The 25499-nt window shown below is 33.2% G+C and overlaps 5 protein-coding genes across 5 annotated transcripts; 2 read left to right on the top strand and 3 right to left on the bottom strand.

The window, feature by feature from the left end:
- Window positions 1-431: 431 nt before the first annotated feature.
- On the bottom strand, window positions 432-1012 carry LOC18008593 (defensin-like protein 1). The gene is made up of 2 exons (XM_024151236.1): window positions 894-1012; window positions 432-788 (listed from the first exon to the last, which is right to left on the bottom strand). The coding sequence occupies exons 1-2, from the start codon at window positions 955-957 to the stop codon at window positions 610-612; spliced, it is 243 nt and encodes an 80-aa protein (XP_024007004.1). The 5' UTR covers window positions 958-1012; the 3' UTR covers window positions 432-609.
- A 2200-nt stretch (window positions 1013-3212) lies between these two features.
- On the bottom strand, window positions 3213-3803 carry LOC18008874 (defensin-like protein 2A). Its single transcript, XM_006390910.2, has 2 exons — window positions 3646-3803; window positions 3213-3562 (listed from the first exon to the last, which is right to left on the bottom strand). Exons 1-2 carry the CDS (start codon window positions 3707-3709, stop codon window positions 3384-3386), a joined length of 243 nt encoding a protein of 80 aa, XP_006390972.1. The 5' UTR covers window positions 3710-3803; the 3' UTR covers window positions 3213-3383.
- A 5995-nt stretch (window positions 3804-9798) lies between these two features.
- Window positions 9799-11873, top strand: LOC18008172 (homeobox-leucine zipper protein ATHB-13). The gene is made up of 3 exons (XM_006390909.2): window positions 9799-10191; window positions 10279-10661; window positions 11306-11873. The coding sequence occupies exons 1-3, from the start codon at window positions 10056-10058 to the stop codon at window positions 11672-11674; spliced, it is 888 nt and encodes a 295-aa protein (XP_006390971.1). The 5' UTR covers window positions 9799-10055; the 3' UTR covers window positions 11675-11873.
- Window positions 11874-19173: 7300 nt separating this feature from the next.
- On the top strand, window positions 19174-21474 carry LOC18008051 (probable serine/threonine-protein kinase PBL18). Its single transcript, XM_006390908.2, has 5 exons — window positions 19174-19392; window positions 19683-20029; window positions 20206-20341; window positions 20433-20563; window positions 20753-21474. Exons 1-5 carry the CDS (start codon window positions 19335-19337, stop codon window positions 21263-21265), a joined length of 1185 nt encoding a protein of 394 aa, XP_006390970.1. The 5' UTR covers window positions 19174-19334; the 3' UTR covers window positions 21266-21474.
- Window positions 21475-21589: 115 nt separating this feature from the next.
- LOC18009370 (jacalin-related lectin 38) lies at window positions 21590-22663 on the bottom strand. Its single transcript, XM_006390907.1, has one exon. The coding sequence runs from the start codon at window positions 22661-22663 to the stop codon at window positions 21590-21592; it is 1074 nt and encodes a 357-aa protein (XP_006390969.1).
- Window positions 22664-25499: the final 2836 nt, after the last annotated feature.

Raw genomic sequence — 25499 nt, 5'->3', positions numbered from 1 at the left:
TCGAGATTCCCTTGTTAGCTGATCTACGACCATCCTAGTGTTGTGAAGTATCTGTTTTCATTTGCAGCACGAATGGAATAGTCGGAAATTTCATAATATCAACTATCAAGATCTATCATATCCAAAAATTTATTACTGATGTTCAGATTCTCGAATATCCACAAATATTCAGATGCAATCTAGATCCACGAAAAATAGTTAAATATAATTTAAAAAGTATTAAAAATCGATAAAACTAATAAATAACTAAATTATTTAAAAAAAAGTGGTAAGCATCATCTAGAAAAATTTAAATGATTTTATAAATAACGTCAAACAAGAAAAATGATTTTATAAATATTTTATAACATATTTCTAATTGACACAATACCCAATTTTTATTTTAAATAGCACAAAAAGAAACAGTAGTCCTTACGTAGTACATAAAATGATAAAATAAAAAAAAGTTTATATTATTAAAAAAACCAACATAAACATAACTGGTTTATGCATGTCATCAGGTCACTCATAGACTCATAGTTAGAGTGACACAGTCTTATTTAATGTAAATTAAAACATACACGAAATTGTAAATACACCCACAATTAATCACCTAGGAGTTTTGGTAGATTAACAAGGGAAATAGCATATGCACTTGTGAGCTGGGAAGACATAGTTGCAAGATCCATGTCGTGCTTTCTCTAGGTTAATGCACTGATTTTTGCATGCGTTATTGTTTCCACAGACTCCTGACCATGTCCCACTTGGCCTCTCGCACAACTTTTGTGCTTCCACCATTGTTGGTCCTTCTGCATAAACATATATCTCACAAGGTTAATTACTAATTAATCATTAAAAAAATAATCTGAAAAAAGCAAATTGATTGCTCATTTCGCGATAAGATCATTACTCACCAAAAACAGCAAAGAGAACAAGGGCAGCGAAGAGAAGGGTGATGATGGAAGCAAACTTAGCCATAACTATTACTTTTGTCTTTGAATGTATGTCTATATGTATGTGAAGTGTGAGGAAATAAGCATAATATCGACATCTATTTATAGTGAAATGATGGTGAGTTTAGTCTTTTACTTTTCATCGTACAATACATGTGATATAAACCCCAAAAATTAAACACAGACTGTCTGTATACAACGTTATAACGTACGAAAGTAGCAAAGAATAGAAGATAAGATATTGTTTGACTAGTTTCTTTTTGGTTTAAGATATTTTCAAAGATATTTCTTGTTTGACTAGTTCCTAGATGATGGCTGTTTTCTTAGTCACATATATCAGGCCGTCTGATGTCTCTCTATGTCTCTCTCTAATCTCTATGACTATCTAATGTAACCTAAGCGGCTGCTTTGGCTTTGAAGTCGAGTGTTACTTTTGACTTGGTCAAGGCGAATAAACCGTTCAAAGTTCGGAATGAGTGTTTGGTTTCGCATAAAAATGAATACTTTTAAATCTCGAATGGAAATGTCAAGAATATTATGGACAATCGAACAAGCTTTAATTATATACTAGATTAGGTTCCATATAAGCATGGTTTATAATTTATTATTTTATAACATGCTATCATCCTTCTCCACTAAGCATACCTGGGAATCGATCAGACCAAGAGCCTCTCGGCAACCTTGGACCGCTCACGTCTGGTTCAAAGGAGCCATCCCAAGACATGCCTTCACAATGTGGGTTATTCATGAGGATCGATTACCAACCAGAGCTCGCCTCGCCAAATGGGGACTACAAATTAATCCCTCTTGCTGCCTGTGTAATGTCTACGAGGAACATAGAGACCATCTGTATCTCAGGTGCAAGTTAGTGAGGAGCTCTCGGATCTAGCGCTCAAGAGACTTGGATATCTCCCTGTGGCTTTTCATACTTGGACTGCATTCTCATGCTGGCTTGGAATCAAGGACAATGTGTCTCCAATTCTCTTACGACGTATGGTGGCTCATGCTGTCATCTACAGTATTTGGATTGAGAGGAACAACAGGCTTTTCAACAACACATCCAGTACTCCGCAAGCTCTATTCAAGGCAATCGACCGCCTCATACACGACTCTATTCTGGCCAACAAGAGGCGTAAAGCCTTTCTCGGCCTGATGCAAGTCTGGCTGACCTACGAGTAACAATCCCAAATCCTCTAACTCGTTGTATGTTTGTTAGGTTATTCCTTGTTTTTTATTCTTTTTTTGGCAAGGTGGTTTCCTAGTTTGTATAGCTTTTTGTAAATTTTACAAACTCGGTCATTTTTTTAATGAAATTCAAATCTTTAGCAAAAAAAAACGAAAAAAACAAAACAGATCACTTGAAATAAATAAAATAGTATTAAGAATATGTAATCAGATATTCATGTAAGAGACTTTCAGTGACAATGCTCTCAAGAGTGAGTAATCGATTTATGAATGTTTGGGGGAAAACTAAGTAGGAAATTAGTAAGAGTTATTTATGATTGTTTTGATGATTTTGATTGGATAGATTATGTATGATATTTAAACAATTTTTATTGGTACCTTAACGGAAAATTTTGAATGGGCTATTTCAAATTTGCTAAACCACCCAGAGATAATGAAAAAAAGCAAAAGCCGAAATCGATACCAAAGTCGGTTAAGGCAGGTTAATTGACGAATCCAAAATCAAAAATTCTCTTATCTCCTGACTCCCGAGCATCGTATCATAGACTTCACGGATTTATCATGTAGCTCCGACACTTCTCATCCATGAGGCGTCCGAGGATTTCATGGTCGCGGGATACAATGTTCCACGTGTCATAATGTTATTGGTGAACGCATGAACCATGCATGCACATGCAGAGACCTTTAAAGGTGCGGATCAAAAGTTGATTCCGTTTGAGATCGAGAGACGAGCTTGTTCGTGGTTCGGGTTAGCTCAACGAGTAGTGAATCTGGCTCTAGGATCGTTGGTTCAATATTTTCGAGGGGTAGAGAGTTGGAAAAGCAAATGTGGACATGAAAGAAGGAAGCATGATGCACCTAGCAACACCAATGCAGTGTAGCTCAGACATTCTCGACGCTTCCTTTTGGGATTTAATCTCTAAATCTTTTCATTTGTATTCAAAACTTAATTATTTTACGTTCTTGTTTAATCCCCAACATGATTTTTCATTTCTTTTTGACGCATATTATCTTCTTGTTATTATTATTCTCAGTCCTAATATATGTGTCCAATAATGGTCGTGTTGCAGAAAAAAAATATAGACAAAAAGAAACAGTAGTACATGTACGTAGTACATAATAGTTTTATTATTACAACAAACCAACATAAACATAACTGGTACATGTCATTAGGTCAATCAAAGAGTGACACAGACTTATTTAATGTAAAGGAACACACAAGAAAATACATAAATAAACACACAATCACCAATGAGTTTCGGTAGATTAACATGGGAAATAGCAGATACACTTGTGAGCTGGGAAGACATAATTGCAAGATCCATGTCGTGCTCCCTCAAGGTTAATGCACTGGTTCTTGCACGCATTATTGTTTCCACAGACTCCTGACCATGTCCCACTTGGCTTCTGGCACAACTTCTGCGCTTCTACCATTGCTGGTGCTTCTGTATATAGTCATATACCATGGTTAATTAACCTGAAAACAAAAAAACTTACTTTGCATGCATATGATAAGATCATTACTCACCAAAAGCAGAAAAGAGAACAAGAGCAGCGAAGAGAAGAGCGCTGATGGATCCCAACTTAGCCATGACTATTAATAACTTTTGTTTTTGTTTTAATGTATGTGTGTGAAATGTGAAGTGTGAAGTGTGAGGAAATAAGCCTAAGATCACCCACTATTTATAGTGAAATGCTGGTGAGTTAGTCTTTACTTTTGCATCGAACAATAACGTGTTAACCCTCACAAATTAAACATTTAGTGTCTTCTAGTAAATATGGAAGATAAGATCTTGGCCTCTACATTGCTGATGGCTGGTTTCTCCACCACATATCTTTTACATCTGGAAGGCTGCCTCTATCTAATGTTAGCGAAGCGGCTGCTTTGGCTTTGACCCAGTGTTACATCATATTAATTGATTTGTCAAGACTCAAGGAGATAAGATCTTAACCAAGTCGACATAGTTACGCAATTTTTATTGATTTTTCAAAGATTTTCAGAGTTTGTTGCATGAGTATAGAGCTAGAAGAGGAAAATAGGATCACTATGACTAGATTACAAAACAAAATAAAGATACATATTAGCTTGGCCATTTAGTTGAGTCGTAAGCAATAAGCTCGACATTATGATATAATCCAGCTATCCCAAATTAGATTAGTATAATCAAAGCTCAAGCACCTACTCTGGCGATGCTATTGGATAAAAACATTAGGAACCAATTATGTTCGATGCGCATGGCGGGTGATCGAAGATACGAGGATGGGTTGGAAATTTGGTTCTCAACAAGGGTTTGAATAACGTGTAATAGAAGCAAATAGAATTGGGGGTCTTTTATTTGTTTATCCTTCATGAAAAAATTGTAGACAAATTTGTTTTTTTCTTTTGAATATAATTTAACATTAGATTCCAAAAAAAAAAAAAATCAAAACTGTTTAATTTTTGTGAACAAGTGGAACAATTGAACAGGATCCGAATTCAAAATGATAATTAATTTTCAATTATAGAATGGGACCTACAAATAGTTTTAGATGGACTTCATTATAATTTTTTGGAATTATGAATGCTGAGTGTCTGAATTATCTATCAATACAAAGTAATATTTTTTTTACATATCCACACTACTTCAAATCCATGTCAATTAAGTGTGCCTTTATCGTGATAGCTGAAATTAGCCAACTTTTGGACCTCCCCTATTTCTTGTCATAAAAACATGTACATTAGGGAGTTAGAGAAAGAGTTCGACTCGAGTTCATAGACAGTTTTGATTAAAAAAAAAGAAATAATGCTTATATGGGAAGGATCGGTTCATCAGGACAACCCTGAAGACCCCAGGTTCGTCCAGGTGACAAGATGTTATTGGGCGAAGGTTTTTTTTTTAATTTTCGAATTAAAAAAAAAAAAATTTAATATCTGATGAACCTCTTTAAGAGGGGTTCACCAATAGACATGCTCTAAGGTCCACTAATATCTTCTTTGCTTTATTTTACATGTTTGTGTTGGACAACAACAACATCAACACCCCTTTTATTCCAAACTAGGAAAAACCTAAAATCAAGGTCATCATATTGAATCTATTACTTTTCTTATTATCAAAAATAACTGGAGTCTTTAAATTTGAGAAAAAAAGAGTTTTCTTAGAAAAATATGAATTTTATTTTCTTAGCAAAGTAAATAAAATTCTCATATATATTAAGAAACTCTTGATGACTTGGAGGATTTCTTTAATTATAATTAATGAAATAGAATAAAATATTTGTGTTCAAAAGAACTTATTAGAAAAAGCATTTAAATTTTATAGTTTTACTGTTTTCTAGTGTAAGAGAAAAGACGCAAGAGTTTGATTTGCGAAATTTTATAAATATTATAACTTTTGAATAATCGTTAACATTTATACCATGCTGAAAATATCGTTAAACTTTCTCCACTGTAATAATTCATATCTTTTTGTAATCGTACGTCAGACTTGATGTAAAAGCACTAAAGCTGTGGTCAATCACTAAACCAGGAGACTTCCAAAAATCATTCATTCTATTTATAAATTCATTTTATTCTAAAATAGTGTTTTAATCATTCTATGTGAAATCACAAGAGCAGTAATGACGTCCCAAGTAAAATCTGACAGAAGCACACACGAATGCTTACGTATTTATTATATGATTGTGTAATATACAGTATATTATACTATGCAGCTAGTTTGCTAGGAGTGTTGGCATGAGAGAAGGGACATATAGTGACTTCTTGAAAATTACGTTGCTGACTTTCCTGAATTTCATATTGAAGTTTTGGACGACTGGGACATTTTTATATGGATAGACTTTAATGGAAATCATATACTTACGCATCGTTTTGATAGATATAAAAGTTGGGTGATAATACCAAAAAACATGACTGTACAAGTTTTCCAAATTTCCAGCAACTTGTGAGACTAGCTAGCCTTTTCACCAATCTTATAATACGTATGTTTTTTCACTTCTTGATGATAATAGTGCATATATAGCGTCCAGTCAAATCTCTTGTGAAAAATGGATAGCAGTAAACAATATAAGTTCGAAAACGTTCATAATTTATACACAAAAAAATTGCTAGGCTCGTCGGACGTATAAAATGTGTCTGAGATAAGTTCTTTGGTTTCTGTTCTAGAACATGATGTCGTACTTTTAAATGTATATATTTTCTCAACAAATGTATATAGGTATATATATGTAGACGACTAACTAAAATAAAACTAGCGACAAAAAAAGACTAATTAACTCAAATAATTCAACCTAAAATTATTTTGATAAGGGTACTTAAATATTTAGTTTAAATATACTGTTACTTAAATTTTAATTAGCTGTAATGTAAGAATCTTTACCACCACAAGTCGATTTCTTTTCTTCCCACCTCAGGATAACAAATGTTCATCTCTTAGATGTTTCAAAAAAAAAAAAAAAAACAACTCTTCCTCTCTTTTGAATTTCATTTTGGTTATAAATTTCAACCGATATAAAATAATTTATATTTTGTTTAATTTGATTCCAACGATGGATAATAAGTATTTAAAGATAAATGTGTAAGAATAATCCACTTAGATTAACAGGATATATATAAGCAGCTTTTTTTGGTATGAGATCTTCACATTAAAACCAAAGAAAAAAACTGTCTTACCATTTTGATTCATCTCACTATATATCTAATTATCTAAATATATTAGCTAAATGGATAAGTACTTTTAGCACAAAAGTTTCAATTCTAATTGCAGATTCGCACGAGATGATGGGTGCATCTGTTAATGTCAGTTAGACGGATAAGTGCCTCTAATAACCAATTATTAATCGAGCCTAATATAAAGTAAAATTGATCGTAAATTTTAATGATTACGTGGTTCATGTTGTTTGACTATTATGATAAATTGATCGATGGAAACGTCACAAGGAGTGTTGGGAAGATAAACTAAGAAAAAGATTGATTAGGAAAAGGAATGGAAAGAGGAAAGGATGTAGGGACAATATAGAACAGCTCTTATGTGGGGTTAATTAAACAGTAGTTCGGTTTGGTTTTTTCCTTAACCTAAATACCCCACGCACCATCTTTATACGCCTGTCTGTACATGCATATGCATGCATGTGTAAATAAGCCATGTAACATATATATATATATATATAACACGTTGCTGTCTATATCTTTCTATTTATTTCTTATGTATATTAACATAACATATGCAGATACTATGACATATATAAAATGGATTATATTTTAAGCTCAGGAATGATCCAAAAAGTTAGGTATGATGAATTAGTGGTTGAGCTCCGACGTCCGTCTCAGGCTAGGCATCGATGACCATACGTTGTATATATATTTGTAATCCTGAAAACCAACGAATCTATTTCGCTTTCCTAATTTCTAACGATCGAATCCAAAATTTTGGTTTATCTTCATTTCTTTGAAGGAAAAGGAGACAAGAAGAAGAAGAAGTAAAGGAAGATGATAGAGCGAAAAAAAGACGAAAGAAACTTGTATAGAAAAATTTCAAATCATTGCATCATTGTTTTCATAAATTACAACTCTCTCAGAAGTTTGAAAGAAAATGTAATCACTCCGATTGATAAGTCCAAAGTCTGCAAGAAACAATGAAACCCTTATCTCCTAATGACAAACTTACTTTTGTGCATATTTGATTAGTTACTTGTCGACTATTTTGCTAATCGTATAACATTTTGTGGTTGCTTATTTGACCACTAATGTTGATTTCTTGTTTCGTTTAGCTATCTAACTTCCTATTGGTAGGTTCGGTACTTTTTTTCTGAACATTGAGGTTAAGTTAAAGCTTGTAGGTTTGAGATCAGATGCGACGTCCCATAATCTTTAAGACAAGAACTAATTTTTTAAAACAAACCTAAAAATTGTTGTATCGACCATGGATAGACGTAGAATCTACAAGTAGTACATGAGGTTTATGTATGTGATTCTAGTTTTAAACTCATTGATAATATTGAAGTAAGTTCATAAATTGTTGTTAGGGTAAATCTCTTCTACACTTTCACTAAAGAATTTCTCACGGTCACTTAGCTATAGGGATAAAATAGGATTCGTACCCCTAACTATCAGATTTTAAAAGTTGGCATTAGATCAATTATTCTTCGATTGGAAATAATAATACCATAGCCTAGCTACTTGGCGTTGCAAGTGCATCTATTTCGCTTTTATGTTTTGCATCAAAGTAATCACAACTAGCATCATAGAACATCTGAAATCAATTATATCACTTCTCTCTTCTTCCCATGATACAAAAAAGAAAAACAAAAAATACTAACGTGTTTCTCTATAGATCTACAAGTCTAGGTAGGTCTATGTAGACACAATACGATTTTTTTTATTTTATAGGTCTCTTTACGTACTAGCGTATATAGAATATAGGAGCAAGAGTGGACCCATTCACTATCCACCTTCCCTACCTCAATGTTACTACATTTTGTGAAAAAAAAGTTTCTAACGTATTGGTTAGTTTATCCTGAACTAGGGAATTAATAAGTAGTGAAAATTATACAGTAATCGAGATCTTGATTTGGAGTATAACATGAAAGAGGAACACGATTGATAGTTATAATTTAAGATTAGCATTGGACCCATCTCATTTGGTTTACAACAAAAATAATGGACAAATCTAATACGACCATCTCCAACCCTACTACAAATTTCACTGCAAAATAGAGTTTGGAGCAAGATAATCTCCAACTCTACTTCAAATCTCACTCCAAAATGGAGTAAAAAATGAAGTTACTCTATATATGGAGCAAAAAATAGAGTTTTTTCATTTTTTTTAGTCATAACTCGATTTTGGAGTAAAAATGAAGCTTACATTGGAGTAAAATACAACTTTATTTTGGAGTTACTCTAAAATAGAAAAAAATATGGAATCATATATTGGAGATGCTCTAAGAGAAAAAAGAGATTAGATAACGATTAAGGACAAGTATGATGAATGAGAGAGAACACCTCTGCATGTCTCTCCCAAGGGGAAAAAGAAGAGTCCTTTCCTTTCTCACCTTTTTTTATTTTCTTCTCTTCACCTTTTCCGCATTGTACGCAAGCTGTAATCCTTAATTTTACATTTCCCTCTCTTAGTATATTAAAATACCTCTCGTTCTCACTATATAATTATATTTTTACCATATTATTCGAGTTTGAATTCGGATGGTAATACATGAACGACACTAACAAAAAACCATTATCTCTGTCTTGGTCTTAATCTTACTTTATAAATTTGATTCTTCTTAAGATTGTAAACATATGATTAATCTAACCGCATCTTTGTTCTACCTCTTGATGATTCTCTCGCTTAATGCAACACAAATACAGAATTACTCAACTTTGTTTTTGTTCAACGTTTTACTCCTCGATTAATATCCAAATTTTGTTGATGGATGAATCTCAGCAGAGAAAAATTAATTTTACTATCCTAAAGAGTATAGTTGGTATACCATGGTAAAGTAAATTGGAACCCACCAATACTTGGAAATCAACATTGGTTTTAAAATATCTATCTATAGTGGAAAATGAAAAAAAAAAAGAGTTAATGTATATTTTTTGTTTGGTTTAATTTAAATGAAGTGTAAGTTAATTGATCTACTTAATTTTATTTCTAAGGAGAACAATTTCTCAATGTTTCTTGAGCTTAAAGATCCCCTCTCTCTCTCTCTCAGCCTTTCTATATAAAACGAAAAAGAAGAAAACTAATACCATAAGTGGTATAGTCTAGGCCGATACATTTCACTATCTCTCTCCTTTTTATTCCTCTTATCTTTTCCATTTGATTCTCCGACTCACACAATGGGTTTTGAGATCCCAAGGTCTCAATTATGATGGCTTCGAGACAAAGAATGGTAAGAAGAAACTAAAGAGAAACGACCAAAGCTTAAGCAAACAGTGTCTTGTCTTCTGTTGAAAAACAGAAGAAAATGTCTTGTAATAATGGAATGTCTTTTTTCCCTTCAAATTTCATGATCCAAACCTCTTACGAAGACGATCATCCTCACCAATCTCCATCTCTTGCACCTCTACTTCCTTCTTGCTCACTACCTCAAGATCTCCATGGTAAATAAATATACTTATAAATACATACACACACATTTGCTCATTTTCTCCTCTGTTTTCTAAAGCTCTGTTTTGCTCTGTTTTCAGGATTTGCTTCGTTTCTAGGTAAGAGGTCTCCAATAGAAGGGTGCTGCGATTTAGAAATGGGGAACAATATGAACGGAGAAGAGGATTATTCAGATGATGGGTCTCAGATGGGAGAGAAGAAGAGGAGATTGAACATGGAGCAAGTGAAGACATTGGAGAAGAATTTCGAGCTTGGAAACAAACTTGAACCAGAGAGGAAAATGCAGCTGGCTCGTGCCTTGGGTTTGCAGCCAAGACAGATCGCGATTTGGTTTCAGAACAGAAGAGCTCGCTGGAAAACAAAGCAGCTTGAGAAAGATTATGATACGCTTAAACGACAATTCGATGCACTTAAAGCTGAAAACGATCTTCTTCAAACTCACAATCAGAAACTCCAAGCTGAGGTACTAATCTCGTAATTTTTTTTTTAATATTTAAATTCAATTATTCTCTATTTCTCTGTGTTCATTTTCACTGGTTTAAAAGATTGAATCTCTTAGTTTCTCTTCTCTCTGAAGATGTGAAAGGTCATTTTTTTTTGGTTAATAATCTTATAATCTCGCCAGGGTTGAAAGATTGAACTTTTTTCGTTTCTTTTCTTTCTGAAAATGTGAAAGATTTTTTTGGTTTTGTTAATAATATCATAATTTGGCCAGGGTTAAATTTTGAATTCTTTTAAGTTTCTTCTTTTTTTTCTGAAAATGTGGGAGATCAAGCTTTCTTTGTTAATGATAATCATAATTTTGGTAGGGTAAAAGATGACTTCTTTTTTTCTTTCTGAAAGAGGTTAAAGATTTAGTTTTTATTTAGTTTTGATAATAATTATTGGGATCAGGAGTTGCTTTCAAGTAGGGTTAATAAACTCGACATGATTCATGACTTTTTTAAACATCATTATCTTTAGTTTTCTTTCTCCTTGTCTAAAAACAGAGATCTGAAAACAATCGTTTTCTCATGCTTATCACATTATACAGTACTCTGTTTATTTTTTTTCTTTCAAAATTCGAGTCTAATTATTCGAAAAAAATATGTTTTGAAAATTTTGCAGATAATGGGATTAAAAAACAGAGAACAAACAGAATCAATAAATCTGAACAAAGAAACAGAAGGATCTTGCAGTAATAGAAGTGATAACAGCTCCGATAATCTCAGACTTGACATCTCAACGGCGCCGCCATCAATCGACAGCACAATAACCGGAAGCCAACCACCACCGCCGGAGACAATCGGTAGACACTTCTTCCCGCCGTCTCCAGCCACCGGAACAACGACGACGATGACGACGATGCAATTCTTCCAAAACTCGTCTTCAGGACAGAGTATGGTTAAAGAAGAGAACAGTATCAGTAACATGTTCTGCGCATTGGATGACCACTCTGGTTTTTGGCCATGGCTTGATCAGCAACAGTACAATTAAAATTGGTCGAACTGTTTTGTTTTTATTTATATATATATATATATATATATATATTTGTTATGAATTTTGATCAAAAGAACCCATGCATGTTTTCAAAATTGGAATCTATCATCAGCTCACTTTGAAATCTGCAACCAAACAACATCGAGTTTTTTTCTTCCTATTTTTAAGTAATGAGATGTAAGAAGGGTAAAAAATTCACCTTATTATATATATATATATATATATAAATATATCATTACAGCCCAACATTTTATTTTATGACTAATATATAAGAAATTGTATATTATATTGTTTAGTCGTGGGTACTGGGCTACTGGCACCATGTGGTCGTAGTCGTCATTTTCAGAAGTGGGAAGAAATAAATGGAATACACAATGAAAAGGACATTTTCCATGTAGCAAATTATTATTTTTGTTTAAATCCATGAAATAAATTCTGCATATGTCATGATTTGGTCGAGCGGGTTAAAAGGCCCAAAAAAAATGATGGGACAAAATCTAAAGGAGTTAATTTTGTAATCAGGAGACCTTACAAAAGACGTACGATATTATCAGACCAGACCATCAATTTCATAACCCTCGCTTTTTAGTTTTTTTTTTCCCTTCCAGTGACTATTAGTAATTTAATCGCGTGCTTCAGAAAAAAAAAGTTGCATACCTTTAGCCTTTAACCCAAAAAATGGCATCATTTATCCGTATCCGCATCATTTTAATTGTACGAGCTGTTGTTGACCATGCGTTATTAATCTTGGGTTTCAGGAAGTTTGCTTTTATGGCTTAATATTGTTAGGTGACTAGAGTTTTTTTTTTTTTTTTTGGCTAAAGGAGGTGACTAGAGTTTTCTACTTAGATGCTAACTTTTCGAAGCTCCTTGGCATCCTATAGGATAAATCTTCTAGAATTTTTTTTTTTTTGTTAATGTCGCTTTAAAATTTCGTATATATATAAGATTATTACCCCACTGAAAACTACTATAATGGCAATAGTTGAACAGAAAAAGTTGGGTTAATTTTTAAAGAGCGAAAATTTAGAAGTGGAGTATGTGTAATTGTAAATATGTGTAAATTCTACAAAATTGTTATTCATTCTCGCACATATTTATTTATTTTTGTGATGACACATAAATATTGCTATTATATTAAATCTACATGTTATCGGATAACATAATGTGTTATCATGTAAAACACCACTAGTTTAGACACGAGACATTGTGTTGTCAGACAAAATAATGTGTCATTAGATATAGTAGTGGTTTATCGAATAAAATTAACATGTTATCAAATAAAATAACATGTTATGTGTTTATATTACACACAAAACTATAACCATTATAGTTTTAGCATCATAATTTTATCCTAAAATTATAACAGTTTGCAGATAAACTCCTAAAAACTGTCTACTAGTGCATTGTAAATTCTTGTTTTGTTAGCACAATCCCATTTCATAAAACGAATCTCCTCAATTTATAGTTCTTTAGGATAATATGTGAATTTAGTACAAGAGATTATAAATGTGACAGAGTGAGGGAAGACTAGGAAGTTGCAAGAGACATAGGCACACACAGATTCCAAGAGAAATAGAGGAAACGGACAAATAGGAGTTGGAAGAAAGCAAGCAAACAATTTGGGGTTGGAAAGTTGTCACTCTCCTTTTTAATCGACTATTCCCCTTTTAACCCCTTTTCATCTTCCACATTCAAATGGCCGACACTTTTAAACTTTTCGAAATTTCTTAAAGATATCGATTATCTTTTCATGATAAAATTTCAAATTTTCACTGCCTATATATAAATATATGTATATTTAAAACAAAATTTGAACCAATCATTTGAATTACATATTTTTGTTTAGTACTATAAATGATGTAAGAAATAGCATGTTCGAAACTTAGACGATAGCGACAAAAGAAAACGAGGAAAAAAATTGTAAAATAAAAGTTGTTTGGGACTGAAGGCTGTGGAGAGACTAAGGCCAACATTGCTTTTAGCGACGTTGATGCAAAAAATTTGGTTGCCATAAATATGAGCGGTTGTAGGTCCATACATAATTTACATTGTTTCTAATATTTTCTTCTAAAAAGTAGTGTTGTGAAAGCGGAGTTTTCGACCTTTTCAAATTCAAACTTATTAAGGTGTCGCTAACTACGGAATCTCGAAGATGACTAAAACCAAATGACATGTTAGAAACTTTGAATGATCCCCCTTTTCCAAAGATCATGAGTTATACTGTCTAAAGAGAAAAGATTGATAAAGTTTTATAATCTCTGTTGGCAAGAGATTAAGGATCTAAACCTGGTATATCTTGGCTCCCAAAAGAATATATCCAGATACTTGTTGTTAACCAAAAAAAAATAATAATGGTAGAACTCTATTTTTCGAATAACTTGGTTTATCAGTATGAATTTAGAGACTATGGTATATGTAAGAGTTTCAACACTCTGTAGTCTCCAACATGGTTGATCATAAGGATTTTAAGATAAAAATAAAACGAAAATGAGTTGTTGCGACCCACTAGAATCACCCACTTCGTTTCTATAAGTACAAGTTTCTTTTAGCTAACCTTTTTTGAGTTGCTTTGCTTCTTTGGTTAATGGACCCTTTGTAAACTTGGATGCTTCAACTACAATTAAATGTACTACTATGAATGCAGTTCCTTGTGTGGATCTCTATATCATAGAATCGTGCAGTAAAGTATTCCTTGAGTTATACACGTAATTTGATACGTAAATTTAAAATTTCTCAGTTCAAAGCTCTTTTGCGTGATAACAATTTGTCTTTTTTGATAGAATACGACTCCACTACTTAGATATTGCGTATATATATACATACTTTACAAAGGTTTTACTTAATGTGATTTCAAGAAATTGTTTAAATTAAAGGACCATAAGCCTATATATCATGAAGATGTGGGAAGTGGGAACTAATTAGACAAACGTGAGTGAAAACATTGCAAGTTTTCTCTTTTCCAAATATAGTTTTCCCTTTTCTTCATATTTTTTTTTAATATTTGAATCTTCAACTTCTAAATCAAATTGAAGACTTCGTGTAGACAAGAGTTGTGTGGACACAAAACTCAGGGGTCAAATCCATCAATTACGTTCAGAAATGTAATTATATCGACACGACACTTATTCGTACAAATCATCTTCGGTGGTTATATATTTAGGAATTCACAACGTATCCTTACAATCGAGGATCAAACTGAAGCAACATATCTCTAGGACATGCTACGTCCAATTAAAAGTCTTAAACTAATTCAGATGACAGTGATGATCTTTACGTCCAATGAAAGTCAACTTCTATGACATTACTACCACAACGTTAAGTATTTCATATACTGATTATAGCTATTTAAAATGTATTGATAATTGATTTTTTTAAAAGAGATGATAAATAATGTAACTTTTTGACGATTACAAATTAGCGTCTATCAAATTGGATAATTTTACAATAGTTAAAATATTGATAATTGACTCGAAGGAGATAGATTGATAGTTTAAAGGAGGGTTAAAAATTAGAAGAATTTATACGGAAGAAGCAAGCATGTGACAGAATCTGAAACCCTAGAAGATGTCACAATATATAAAAAATGAAGATAAGTTGATGAGAGAGATCAGGCTTGTAAAGTGCGCCATTATGCATTAATTCATGAAAGAATCTTTATGGGATCATGTGCATTTCCTTAATCTAATCTTTTGCAGCTTTGATGGATATTTATTCCTCATTATTTATAATCTCTTTTAAAAATATTAGTACTTAATTATTTATTTGGCATTTTTGGTGACAGTGCATCGGATGCCAACATGCAATTTTCAACTATTTTATATAATTATAGTGTGGCTACAACCAAACAAAGAATTACCCGTAAAGAAGAGCTGGCTGTGTGTCCATGTGCTTGCTGCTTCAATTCCCTTATTAACTACTCAGTTCCAGTGGAAAAATGGCTCGGAAGAATATCAACTAAAAGTAGATAAGATCACGATGTATTGTTTATAATTCTATAGGCTTTTAGACAACATTCAATCTGTTATTAATCGATTTTATCATTTCGTTTTTTACACTGTTATAAATATATTCGAAAACCATATATGTTCTATATATATGAGACGTTGAGTTATATGATATTTCCTCAAAATAAAATGTCAAAAAATTAATTACTCTATTTGTATATAAACGTATTTTTTTAATAAAGGCTATTTTTTCTTCTAAATCTATTGTATTCACTTCTTGATGGCCCCTGGTTTCTTAACTTAAAAAAGGCTAGTTTAATGTTAACTTGGTCGATACGTATATAATGGGAAGTACGTATAATATTTATGGGCATAAATTTATCTACTGAAATACAACACTATATAGTATAAAAATGTTTGTAATGTATATAAGTTATGAAAAATATGAGGAAGACGATATCTAGATATTATTATTTTTCTCTTCTTTAATGTTATCAGTGAGAATAAATTATAGTGATAAAAGGAAAAAGGAGAGATGGGATGCATGTGACTGGCAATGACATGAAGGATAGTGGTTCGATGTTTTGCACTTTGTTTAAGTGTTAGCAAACGATCTTTCGTTGCCATTTCACGTTGCCACATATATTTATAATTTTCAATATTTTTCATTTATTTTGTCAACGGTCGAATTACGGTGTATTTTGATACACTACACACATACATATATAACACCAAAACTCAAGTTAGACTTTGGGACCGACTTTCGTGAGGGATCTTCTTACTGAGTATGGAGAATAATTAGAAAACACAAATTCTATATATTGCCAAAAACAAGGTCGAGACTAATGCTTTGTGGATGGAGGCATGCATAAATGTATATGTGTATGACTTTGACACGTCTATAAATTTTTTTGTTTTTGATGTGCAATATAACTCTGATAGTGATACTAACATTTGAACTCTCAATCCGGCATGATTGACTCGAAGCAAAGAATATCAAATCGTTAATGATTTTATATATCTATATCATAATTCATAAATTAGTCTTAGAGTGCTTCGAAGGTTTGATTCCATTCAAATGGCTAGCTTAGACCATAAACACTGAATAGTTGCAGAAAAAAAAAAGAATATCCGGAACGCAAGATGACCTGATTATCAATTAAAAAGTTGGTGTTGTATATCTAAACAAAAAAAAAGGGGATGAATTACGGTGGAAAACAACCACTAAACTCTATATCATGGTAGTAACTCTGTATACTCAAAGTCTCAAACATATAATATATTCATAGCAGTATAGCACACATATATAAATGCATAATACGTAGATATAAATTACATGTAACGTTAATAGTGCTGCGTTTATACAAGACTTCAACTAAAGTATTGTAAATTTAAGGCGTGAATGCAAACTCAGTTCATTTGTGATGAATGATGATCCTTTGGGTTTACTATTAATAAATATTTTGAATATTCAAATTTGTGGGTTCATGTTTGAATGAAAAAAAAAAAAAAAATTAAAACAGCAATTGAAGCTTATTAATTAAAGGGAACACTTTCGGTACCACGTTGTTCGGACTACATGGGCTTTTAAATGTATATATGTAGGCACTATTGGGCCGGGCAATGTTTTCTTTCATACCCATATAGCTCGCAAATCTCTCTTGATGGTTTTTCTTTTTTGCTGAATTTTTTCACTATCCACCATCGTTTGAATTTTGAAACTGAAGTTATTGCCCTGTCTAGCAACCTTTTTAAAGTGATGCGTGTCCGTGAAATACTACAAATTATTAGGTGGGTAATAAATATGTGGTGGATGCTGAATAGCATATGGTTCGCATTCGAAAACTTGGTATGCTCGGTCATACATCGTGGGTCAATAAACTGATTGACTCTTGAGTGGAGGAATACCTTAATGAGATCTTTTTCACCCGAATAAATCCTCACATTTTCTTGAGCCATCTTTGTACAGAACAAAAGATAAGAAGTTCTGAATATTGAGAATATATGTCAATACATGTAAGGGTCTATATTGTAATTATGTTTTCCTTAATCACTTTCTTGTATGACTATGAATACTTTGTAAAAGCAGTCTAATAAAATATTACTTTCAACGTCTATAATTATATCATAGCCAATGCAAAACGTTCCTAAAAATCCTAAATTTTTTTTTTCTCAATCATTAGCCACATGCTTCACACCGCTATTGACAAACTCAACCGATGACATTCCACTCGAGAACAACAATTCTCGTTAAAAAACTCACAAGTACGAACTACTTAATGTAAAGTCTATAAACCCATGCTAATGGCTATGCCGTTGCTGGTCATTTTGGAGATACCATCCGAAATTTCATCTCTAAAAACACTGCTTTAACTTCGCTCCAGTCAATGGTCACCCATACCAAAACTGCATATAACATTTAGGAGAAATTGGCTGCAACATATGCTGAGCTTACTCATGGCCATATCCAGCAACTCATGGACATATCCAGCAAATCAAAGCACAAGTCATATCTACACAAAAGGCAACAAATCGATTGATGTATAGTTTTTGGACATGATGACAAAACTGGATCACTTACAATTCTCAGTAAACTTTTTAATCTTCAAGATCAAATTGACTTCATACTTACAGGCTTTCCAAATGATTACAAGGAGACGAAGAATGATAACAAATTAACGTATTGAAAGTCTATACTAAAGATGAAAACATTTTCATGAAAAGAAAGAACAATCAAAAAAGAAAAGAAAAAAGTATGATGTGCAATTTTAGGATAAAAAAAAGCTTTGGTTACTGTAATTAATCATTTTGGAATGGTAATGGACTTAAACTCACTTCAAATTTCAACAACTTTTCATTGTAAATTCTTCTAATTAACTTTCTCAATTCTTTAATTTTACAATAGGATGGATGATTTCAAAGCAGATCGACTCCTCCTCTCTATTCATTAGTTAGAGAATAATCGGCATACTCTGAAAAAATCTTTCACCCTATAATAAAAGACTTTCATTGAAAACAAATTATATTATGTTTAATATGGGACTGGGAGTTATTCAAATTTAGAAGAAAAATAAAATAATTATTTTATTTTGGAAGAAAAATATAATAATTATTTTATTTTAATATTTAATACAAATGATAAGAAATCGTAATATACCCTTGCATATATATATTCTAGTTGCTAAATATAAATTCGTAAAAGCAATTTATAAAAATGTTATGAACCCGGTTGAACTGGGTTGACCCATGATCCAATTAACTTTCCGGTTCATTCGGTCCGATTTTTAAAACACTTCAGGTTTTCTTCATCCTCCCAGCTATAATTACCATGTACTCGAATACATCAAATAATTACTTTGCTAGAAAATTCAAAATTTTATGGGAGTATGATTATTAGATAACTTTGGGAGAAGGAAAAGGCAATATTATAGAAAGTGCAGCAGACCAAACTCGTGCAAGGTGGTGGACACGTCTTTGGTGTTGACCAACGACAACGACAGACAAAGATTTTTCATCATAAAATCCTTTCCTTGTCTTTATCTTTCTTTTAATTCATTATCTTCTGTTTCTTCTCATAATTTTATCTGTTTTTTCCCCTTCTGTTCTTCATCAGGGATCCATAAAGATTCAACTCTTATTGCCTAATCGGACAAGAAACCTCGATTTCAATTTTATTAAACAATTCACCGTTTCTTTTCGTGATTTCTCTAATGGGTAATTGCTTAAATTCTCCTGCAAGAGTAGATAACAGAGAAAGCTCTTTTGGAGGTATGAGACAAAACCCCACTTCTTCTTTTCCTTCCTTGTCTCTCTCGACTTTTGAGTTAATAAAATGAAATTATGATGTGTAGTTGATCCTAGGTTTCTTTAACTCCCCATCGAGATGGTTAGCCTAAACTGAGATGAAATAAATACTCTGTTTTTGTTAAAAAAAAATACTCTGTTCTTTTTTTTGAGTACCTTTACTTAATTAAACTTCCTTCAAATTTTCATTTGATTCCCAATCAAGATTTCGTCTAATTGATTATACTTTATGGTGGTGTCCAATTTAACAACAGGGTCATCGAGAATAACCCCTAAACCGAGTAAACCATCTCGGCTTTCAAGCCTTACAATACCCTCTTACAACAACAGAAGCTTCACTAGTTCATGGTCAAGTCAGACACCAAGAAGTGAAGGAGAGCTCTTACCTTCTCCAACACTAAAGGCCTTTACATTCAACGATCTCAAAACCGCCACTAGAAACTTCAAATCCAACAGTCTTATCGGTGAAGGCGGTTTTGGTTATGTCTATAAAGGTTGGATCGGTGAACAGTCTTTGTCACCTTCGAAACCAGGGTCTGGTATGGTTGTTGCAGTCAAGAAACTTAAATTAGAAGGGTTTCAAGGACACAAAGAGTGGTTGGTAAGTTCATTTTCTTTAATGGATAAACTATAGCTAATGTCCAAACATTTATGCTTTATGGACTTTTTTTTTTTAAATTCAAATTCAATAGACAATAGATGGATGGTTCATGCCCCTTATATGTGGGATTAATTCTTATACAAATAAAGTATAATAAAAATGATGATGGGTTTCAGACTGAGGTTCACTATCTTGGGAGGCTTCATCATATGAATCTTGTGAAGCTAATTGGATATTGCTTAGAGGGAGAGAAGCGGCTTTTGGTTTATGAGTACATGCCCAAAGGAAGCCTCGAGAATCATTTGTTTAGAAGTGAGTAACTCCGTTTGGATGGATCTAATAATTATATTCAAGTTATGCTGAAATTTATATTCCTTGGTGTTCTTCTTGTTTGTGTGTGTAGGAGGCGCAGATCCAATTCCGTGGAAGACAAGGATGAAAGTTGCGATCAGTGCAGCGAGAGGACTTGCTTTCCTCCACGAAGCTAAAGTCATATACCGAGACTTCAAGGCCTCTAATATTCTCCTTGATGCGGTACACATCCTATACATATTATTGTATCTCTGACTACTCCTGAAGTTTGTTCATAAACCAAATGTTCTTACCACTTAAAAAGACGTGATAAGATTAATATATATATATATATATATATATATATATATATATATATATATATAGGAAAATGTTCTCCAAGTATTGAACTTAATTTTGTTGTAAATGCAGGAGTTCAATGCAAAGCTATCTGATTTTGGATTGGCAAAGGCAGGACCAACAGGAGATAGAACCCATGTGACGACTCAAGTGATGGGCACACAAGGCTACGCAGCTCCTGAATATATAGCAACGGGCCGGTTAACTGCCAAGAGCGATGTCTATAGCTTTGGAGTGGTGCTGCTCGAACTACTCTCGGGACGTCCCACGGTAGACAAATCGAAAGTAGGAGTGGAACAGAATCTGGTGGATTGGGCAATACCTTATTTGGTGGACAGAAGAAAAGTGTTTAGAATAATGGACACGAAGCTTGGAGGACAGTATCCTCACAAAGGGGCTTGCGCAGCAGCCAACATCGCGTTAAGGTGTCTAAACACTGAAGCTAAGCTAAGACCGGAGATGTCTGATATCTTGTCTACTTTAGAACAGCTTGAGACTTTGAAAAAGACGGGCTCTACTCCAAATGCAATCATGTCTCCTTCATCTCTGTCGGAGAATCGTAGGAGATCTCTGCGTTTAAGTTAAAAAGAAGAAGGAGATTTAGCGACCCTTTTTGAGTCTGTTATTTATACTTTTGCAAAGTGTGTTGAATAGTTTTGTAGTTTCTTTTGCGATCATAGGCTTCCTAGTTGAAAATGTAGACGTATATATATGGAAAATTTGATAATAGGATTTATATGATCGATGGACATTTATGATTTATATGATCGATGGACATTTATGACTTACATTAGTTACCAATATATGTAATTATGTATAGCAGAGCTATGCTTAACGGTAGGAAGTCCAAACCCGAGTTCATATACATTTCCTAAAGTAAACAACCAATAAATGTAATAAAATTAAACCTTATATTTCTTCTCCTTGTCTTTGATATGAAGGAACTTGGACCAAACTCGGAAAATAGGTACGATGAAGACAATGATTCTTAGCCACGGCTTCTATCTGAATTCTTTTAGACTGTCCCTTTACAATGTAGATGCAAATATTCCCATTATAATCCTCACAACACAATACGAGACTGAGAGTTTTCTCGTCGATGAAGTAACTTCTCTGATAGAAAAGGGACATGCATCTTAAATCCGACGAGTAAGGAACTGACACATTCATGAACATCATCCACTCCACACTCTCTCCATCCTTATTCTCAATCTTCTTTTTTGTCACCCAAATCTCTATATTCTTTGTTTCATAGCACTGATGTAAATAAGAAAATCGATCTCGCCTAAAAACCTCGAGGGATCTACTATCGAGGGTTTTAATGCTCTTGTCAGGCAATACACAAAAAATTTCGTTGAATTTCTCCGTAGAAAAATCAAAACTAGTGATGACATATTCACGAGACATGAAATTACGAGCGATCCAATACAAAGTTCCATTCAAGGATACACTATAATCCCTAAACATAAAATCTTCGGATACCAACTCGTGAGACTTCCATGCACTTGATCCAAACTCGCTAATCCAAGCTTTCCCGGTAAGACCTGGTGACGCAAAAATCTTGTAACCTATCCCATTGAAATAAGTTCTTTCAGTCATGTTGATCCATCTAGCCTGTTTCAACCACGGGTTGCGAACCGCCAGCCCCTGACTCGGGACAGCACAAAGCAATAACCCATCGCAAAAATTGACTGAGAAACCCTCTGAATGTCTATAACCTGTAATATCTACTGGTACCTTACACACCTCTATCAATGGACAACCGTCGAGAATGACATCTACCGAACAAATCATTGATTCGGAAGACAATATGAATTGTGGACGGCTGGCACGAGCCAGTTGGTTTTTGGCGAATCTCTTCTCTTCGAAAAGAGCTTTCCACCGTTTGCAAAAGGTTCTGAAACGAATAAGAGATTTAACTGGAACCCAAGAGAGTATCTCTTCCACCAAATCCCATGGAAGAAGCATCTCCGAAGCCACCATTATGGTCTTTCGTTTAGCAGAAAAGTAAGAAACCATTATGGTCTTTTGTTTTGAAAAGTTTAGGGTTTATTTTTTTTGTGACGACGGAAAAGGTTAGGTTTATACTATAGTTTAGATGTGTGATGGGGTTTATAGTTGATAGACCAAGTCCGTTTGTATTTCTTTTAATCAGACTTCGAATATTATGCTTGAAACTCGGTCAAGTAGGATTAAGGCCCATTAATTAGTTTCTTTCAACGGCTTAAAGAAATTTGATTTTAGCACTTTTTGTAATAAATCACTTAAGCTAGCTAATTTAGTTGTATCTTAATTTATTGCTTGAGATACTTGAGGCAACATGTATGAATATACAGTTTTATCATCAATAGAAGTATAGTACAACGTTAGGTTAATTTAGATCATGTATGAATTTTGGGTAGCGTTTTTCTTTGGTAAACGAATATTGGGTAGAGTTGATCCGGCTACTCCTTAGATCATACTTTTTTTTTAGTCAAATTTAGGATTACACACATTACAAAAGCACAAATATAATTCCCGATCTCGATACGCTATACGTAAATAGTAATTAATGGGGGCTACTCCAATGTTGACAAAATTGATATAAATTTTAATAGATTGATCAAGGTACTAGTAAATTAGTAACTGACTGAAGAACCTGATGGAAAAAAAAAAGAAGAAGAAGCATTTACACAAGTGTAAATTAATTCAGTGTATTTTATATTTATTTCTTACCTTAATTCACGTGTATCCAACGCCATACAATTTTTACAAATAAAAGTTTGTCTTGTGAATTGAAAAATAGTACCGAATGAGTCCAGGAGTTCCCCCAAACACTTCAGTGGAATACATTTTGACTGAAAATGGTGTATCCAATGAAGTGCTCAGAGGAACTCTAGGAAACATCCGACCAAAATGAAGTTTGTTTGATATATTACATTATCAGTTTATTATTGTATGTTCTATTTCCGTGGAATGGGTACATTTGGTTTACTAGAGTAATTAAGGTTGGGTCTGAGAAACATAGAGGGATTGGCATTTCTATATATAGAGTTGGAAGCATTGTGAACCTAGACGTGAATTCAGGTTAAGGGGTTTAGGTGAGGGTATCAAATTTTCAAGAAAACTGCATAAATCAATTTTTCCTTTCAGCTTTTTGCAAGATAAGAAGGATCACATTTTTATACAACCATTACGCATTGATGCCAATGAAGGTACATGTACCTCACATACATGCAAAAGCACACATCAGTGCATAGCTTCTTTGGTTCCCATACATACTTCATATTTTCGGATATCTATTAATTATCAACACTTTTTTAACATTATGTTGATAATCCATCATAACATAATGTATTCTAATTATACGTTTATAGTAATGATAGATCGATAATCCTTTACTCATTTTATAGCGATTTGACACACACATATATATATGTCGCATGTAAGTTGCTGAATCAGCTAAAAATAAAGAGCCAAGTAGTGTTCATTTTGCTTCTTCCTAGTGAAATCTCTTTTAATGGATAATTCTATAAAAATTTATTGAAATCTTTTACAAATCAGTAAAGTAAAATTATAGATCCTGTGAAGAATGTGCTTCTGTAACAACCTGATGGAGATTTTATAGTCTCTAAGCTCCTTATATAGATATGTCGCTTGTAAGTTGCTAAATCAGCTAAATGTAAAGATTCAAGTGTTCATTTTGCTTCTTCCTAGGGAAATCTCTTTTATTGAAATCTGTTACAAATCAGTAGTTAAATCGAAATGCATCCATTGTTATACCAAAGTACAATACAATTATGGATCCTGTGAAGAATGTGCATCTGTAGCAAACTGATGGAGATTTTATATTTTCTAAGCTCCTTATTCCCCAAATTCTGACTTGGTTCATCTTCAATTCCCCTCATGTTTTATTTATAATGGAGAATATATAATTTATGGTCCCTCCCCTAGAAATTCCATAGCAACAAAAATGAAAAACATATCATGGAGAAGTAGATATATAAATATGCAGTTTGGGTTGTGACCAATGTCATTGAGTAAAAGAAGCAGCAAGCATTACCAAAAGATCTAGTTAGTATATAGAGTCAAATGTCCCCTTGAGTTCCCTTTAACGCTTCATTGTTCATACTTGGTTGTCTGATATCTACCGATAAATCAATCTAATGTACACTGAAGTGTTTGGGGGGGACTCTAGGTGGTATATTGGCACCGAAAGGTTAGATGAGTTATCGAGCTGTTTTGTAACCATCCCGGTGAGTTATACTTATTTGTGAGATCTTTTTCATGTAAAAGAAAATCAAATCACATATTGCTCTCATGAATGATTAAATTTCATTTTATAGTCGAACACACTGTTGTTTCATTGGAGATTTGACTCATTTGCTATAAATATTATGCTTTCAGAACATTTTCAGATCTATATTGCTATCATGATTGATCTAGTTTTGTTATGTAACCAATATCTTCAAACAGAACATACGTCATTATCCTCGACTTCATTATACACAAGCAGGAGTTAAAAGAGAGACTTGGCCGCGAGATCAAAGGCGTGGACCACGTTGATGCTCTTGATAAACAACAAGCCTTTCAAAATTATTAAATAGTTACATACACAACTTAAAAGCAAGATGTGTTATCACGGAAATGGATATAGAAAAATCTAGCCATTACATTACATTTCTACTGAATTGGGAAGACTAAATGTGACTGTCGTCTTTACCGATTTGATCACCATTACAGTCAGTCTTTCTTTTCCTTTTGTCTTTGTTGATACCGAGTATCACACAAATAGTTTTTATTGATGTTATAGCTGAGCTCAAGATGAGCTGCCTACGTA

The sequence above is a fragment of the Eutrema salsugineum genome, unplaced genomic scaffold (genome assembly GCF_000478725.1).
Source record: "Eutrema salsugineum unplaced genomic scaffold, Eutsalg1_0 scaffold_9, whole genome shotgun sequence".
Lineage (NCBI taxonomy): Eukaryota > Viridiplantae > Streptophyta > Magnoliopsida > Brassicales > Brassicaceae > Eutrema > Eutrema salsugineum.
Note: the sequence above shows the minus strand (reverse complement) of the source record. Positions and strands in the feature narration are given on the sequence as shown.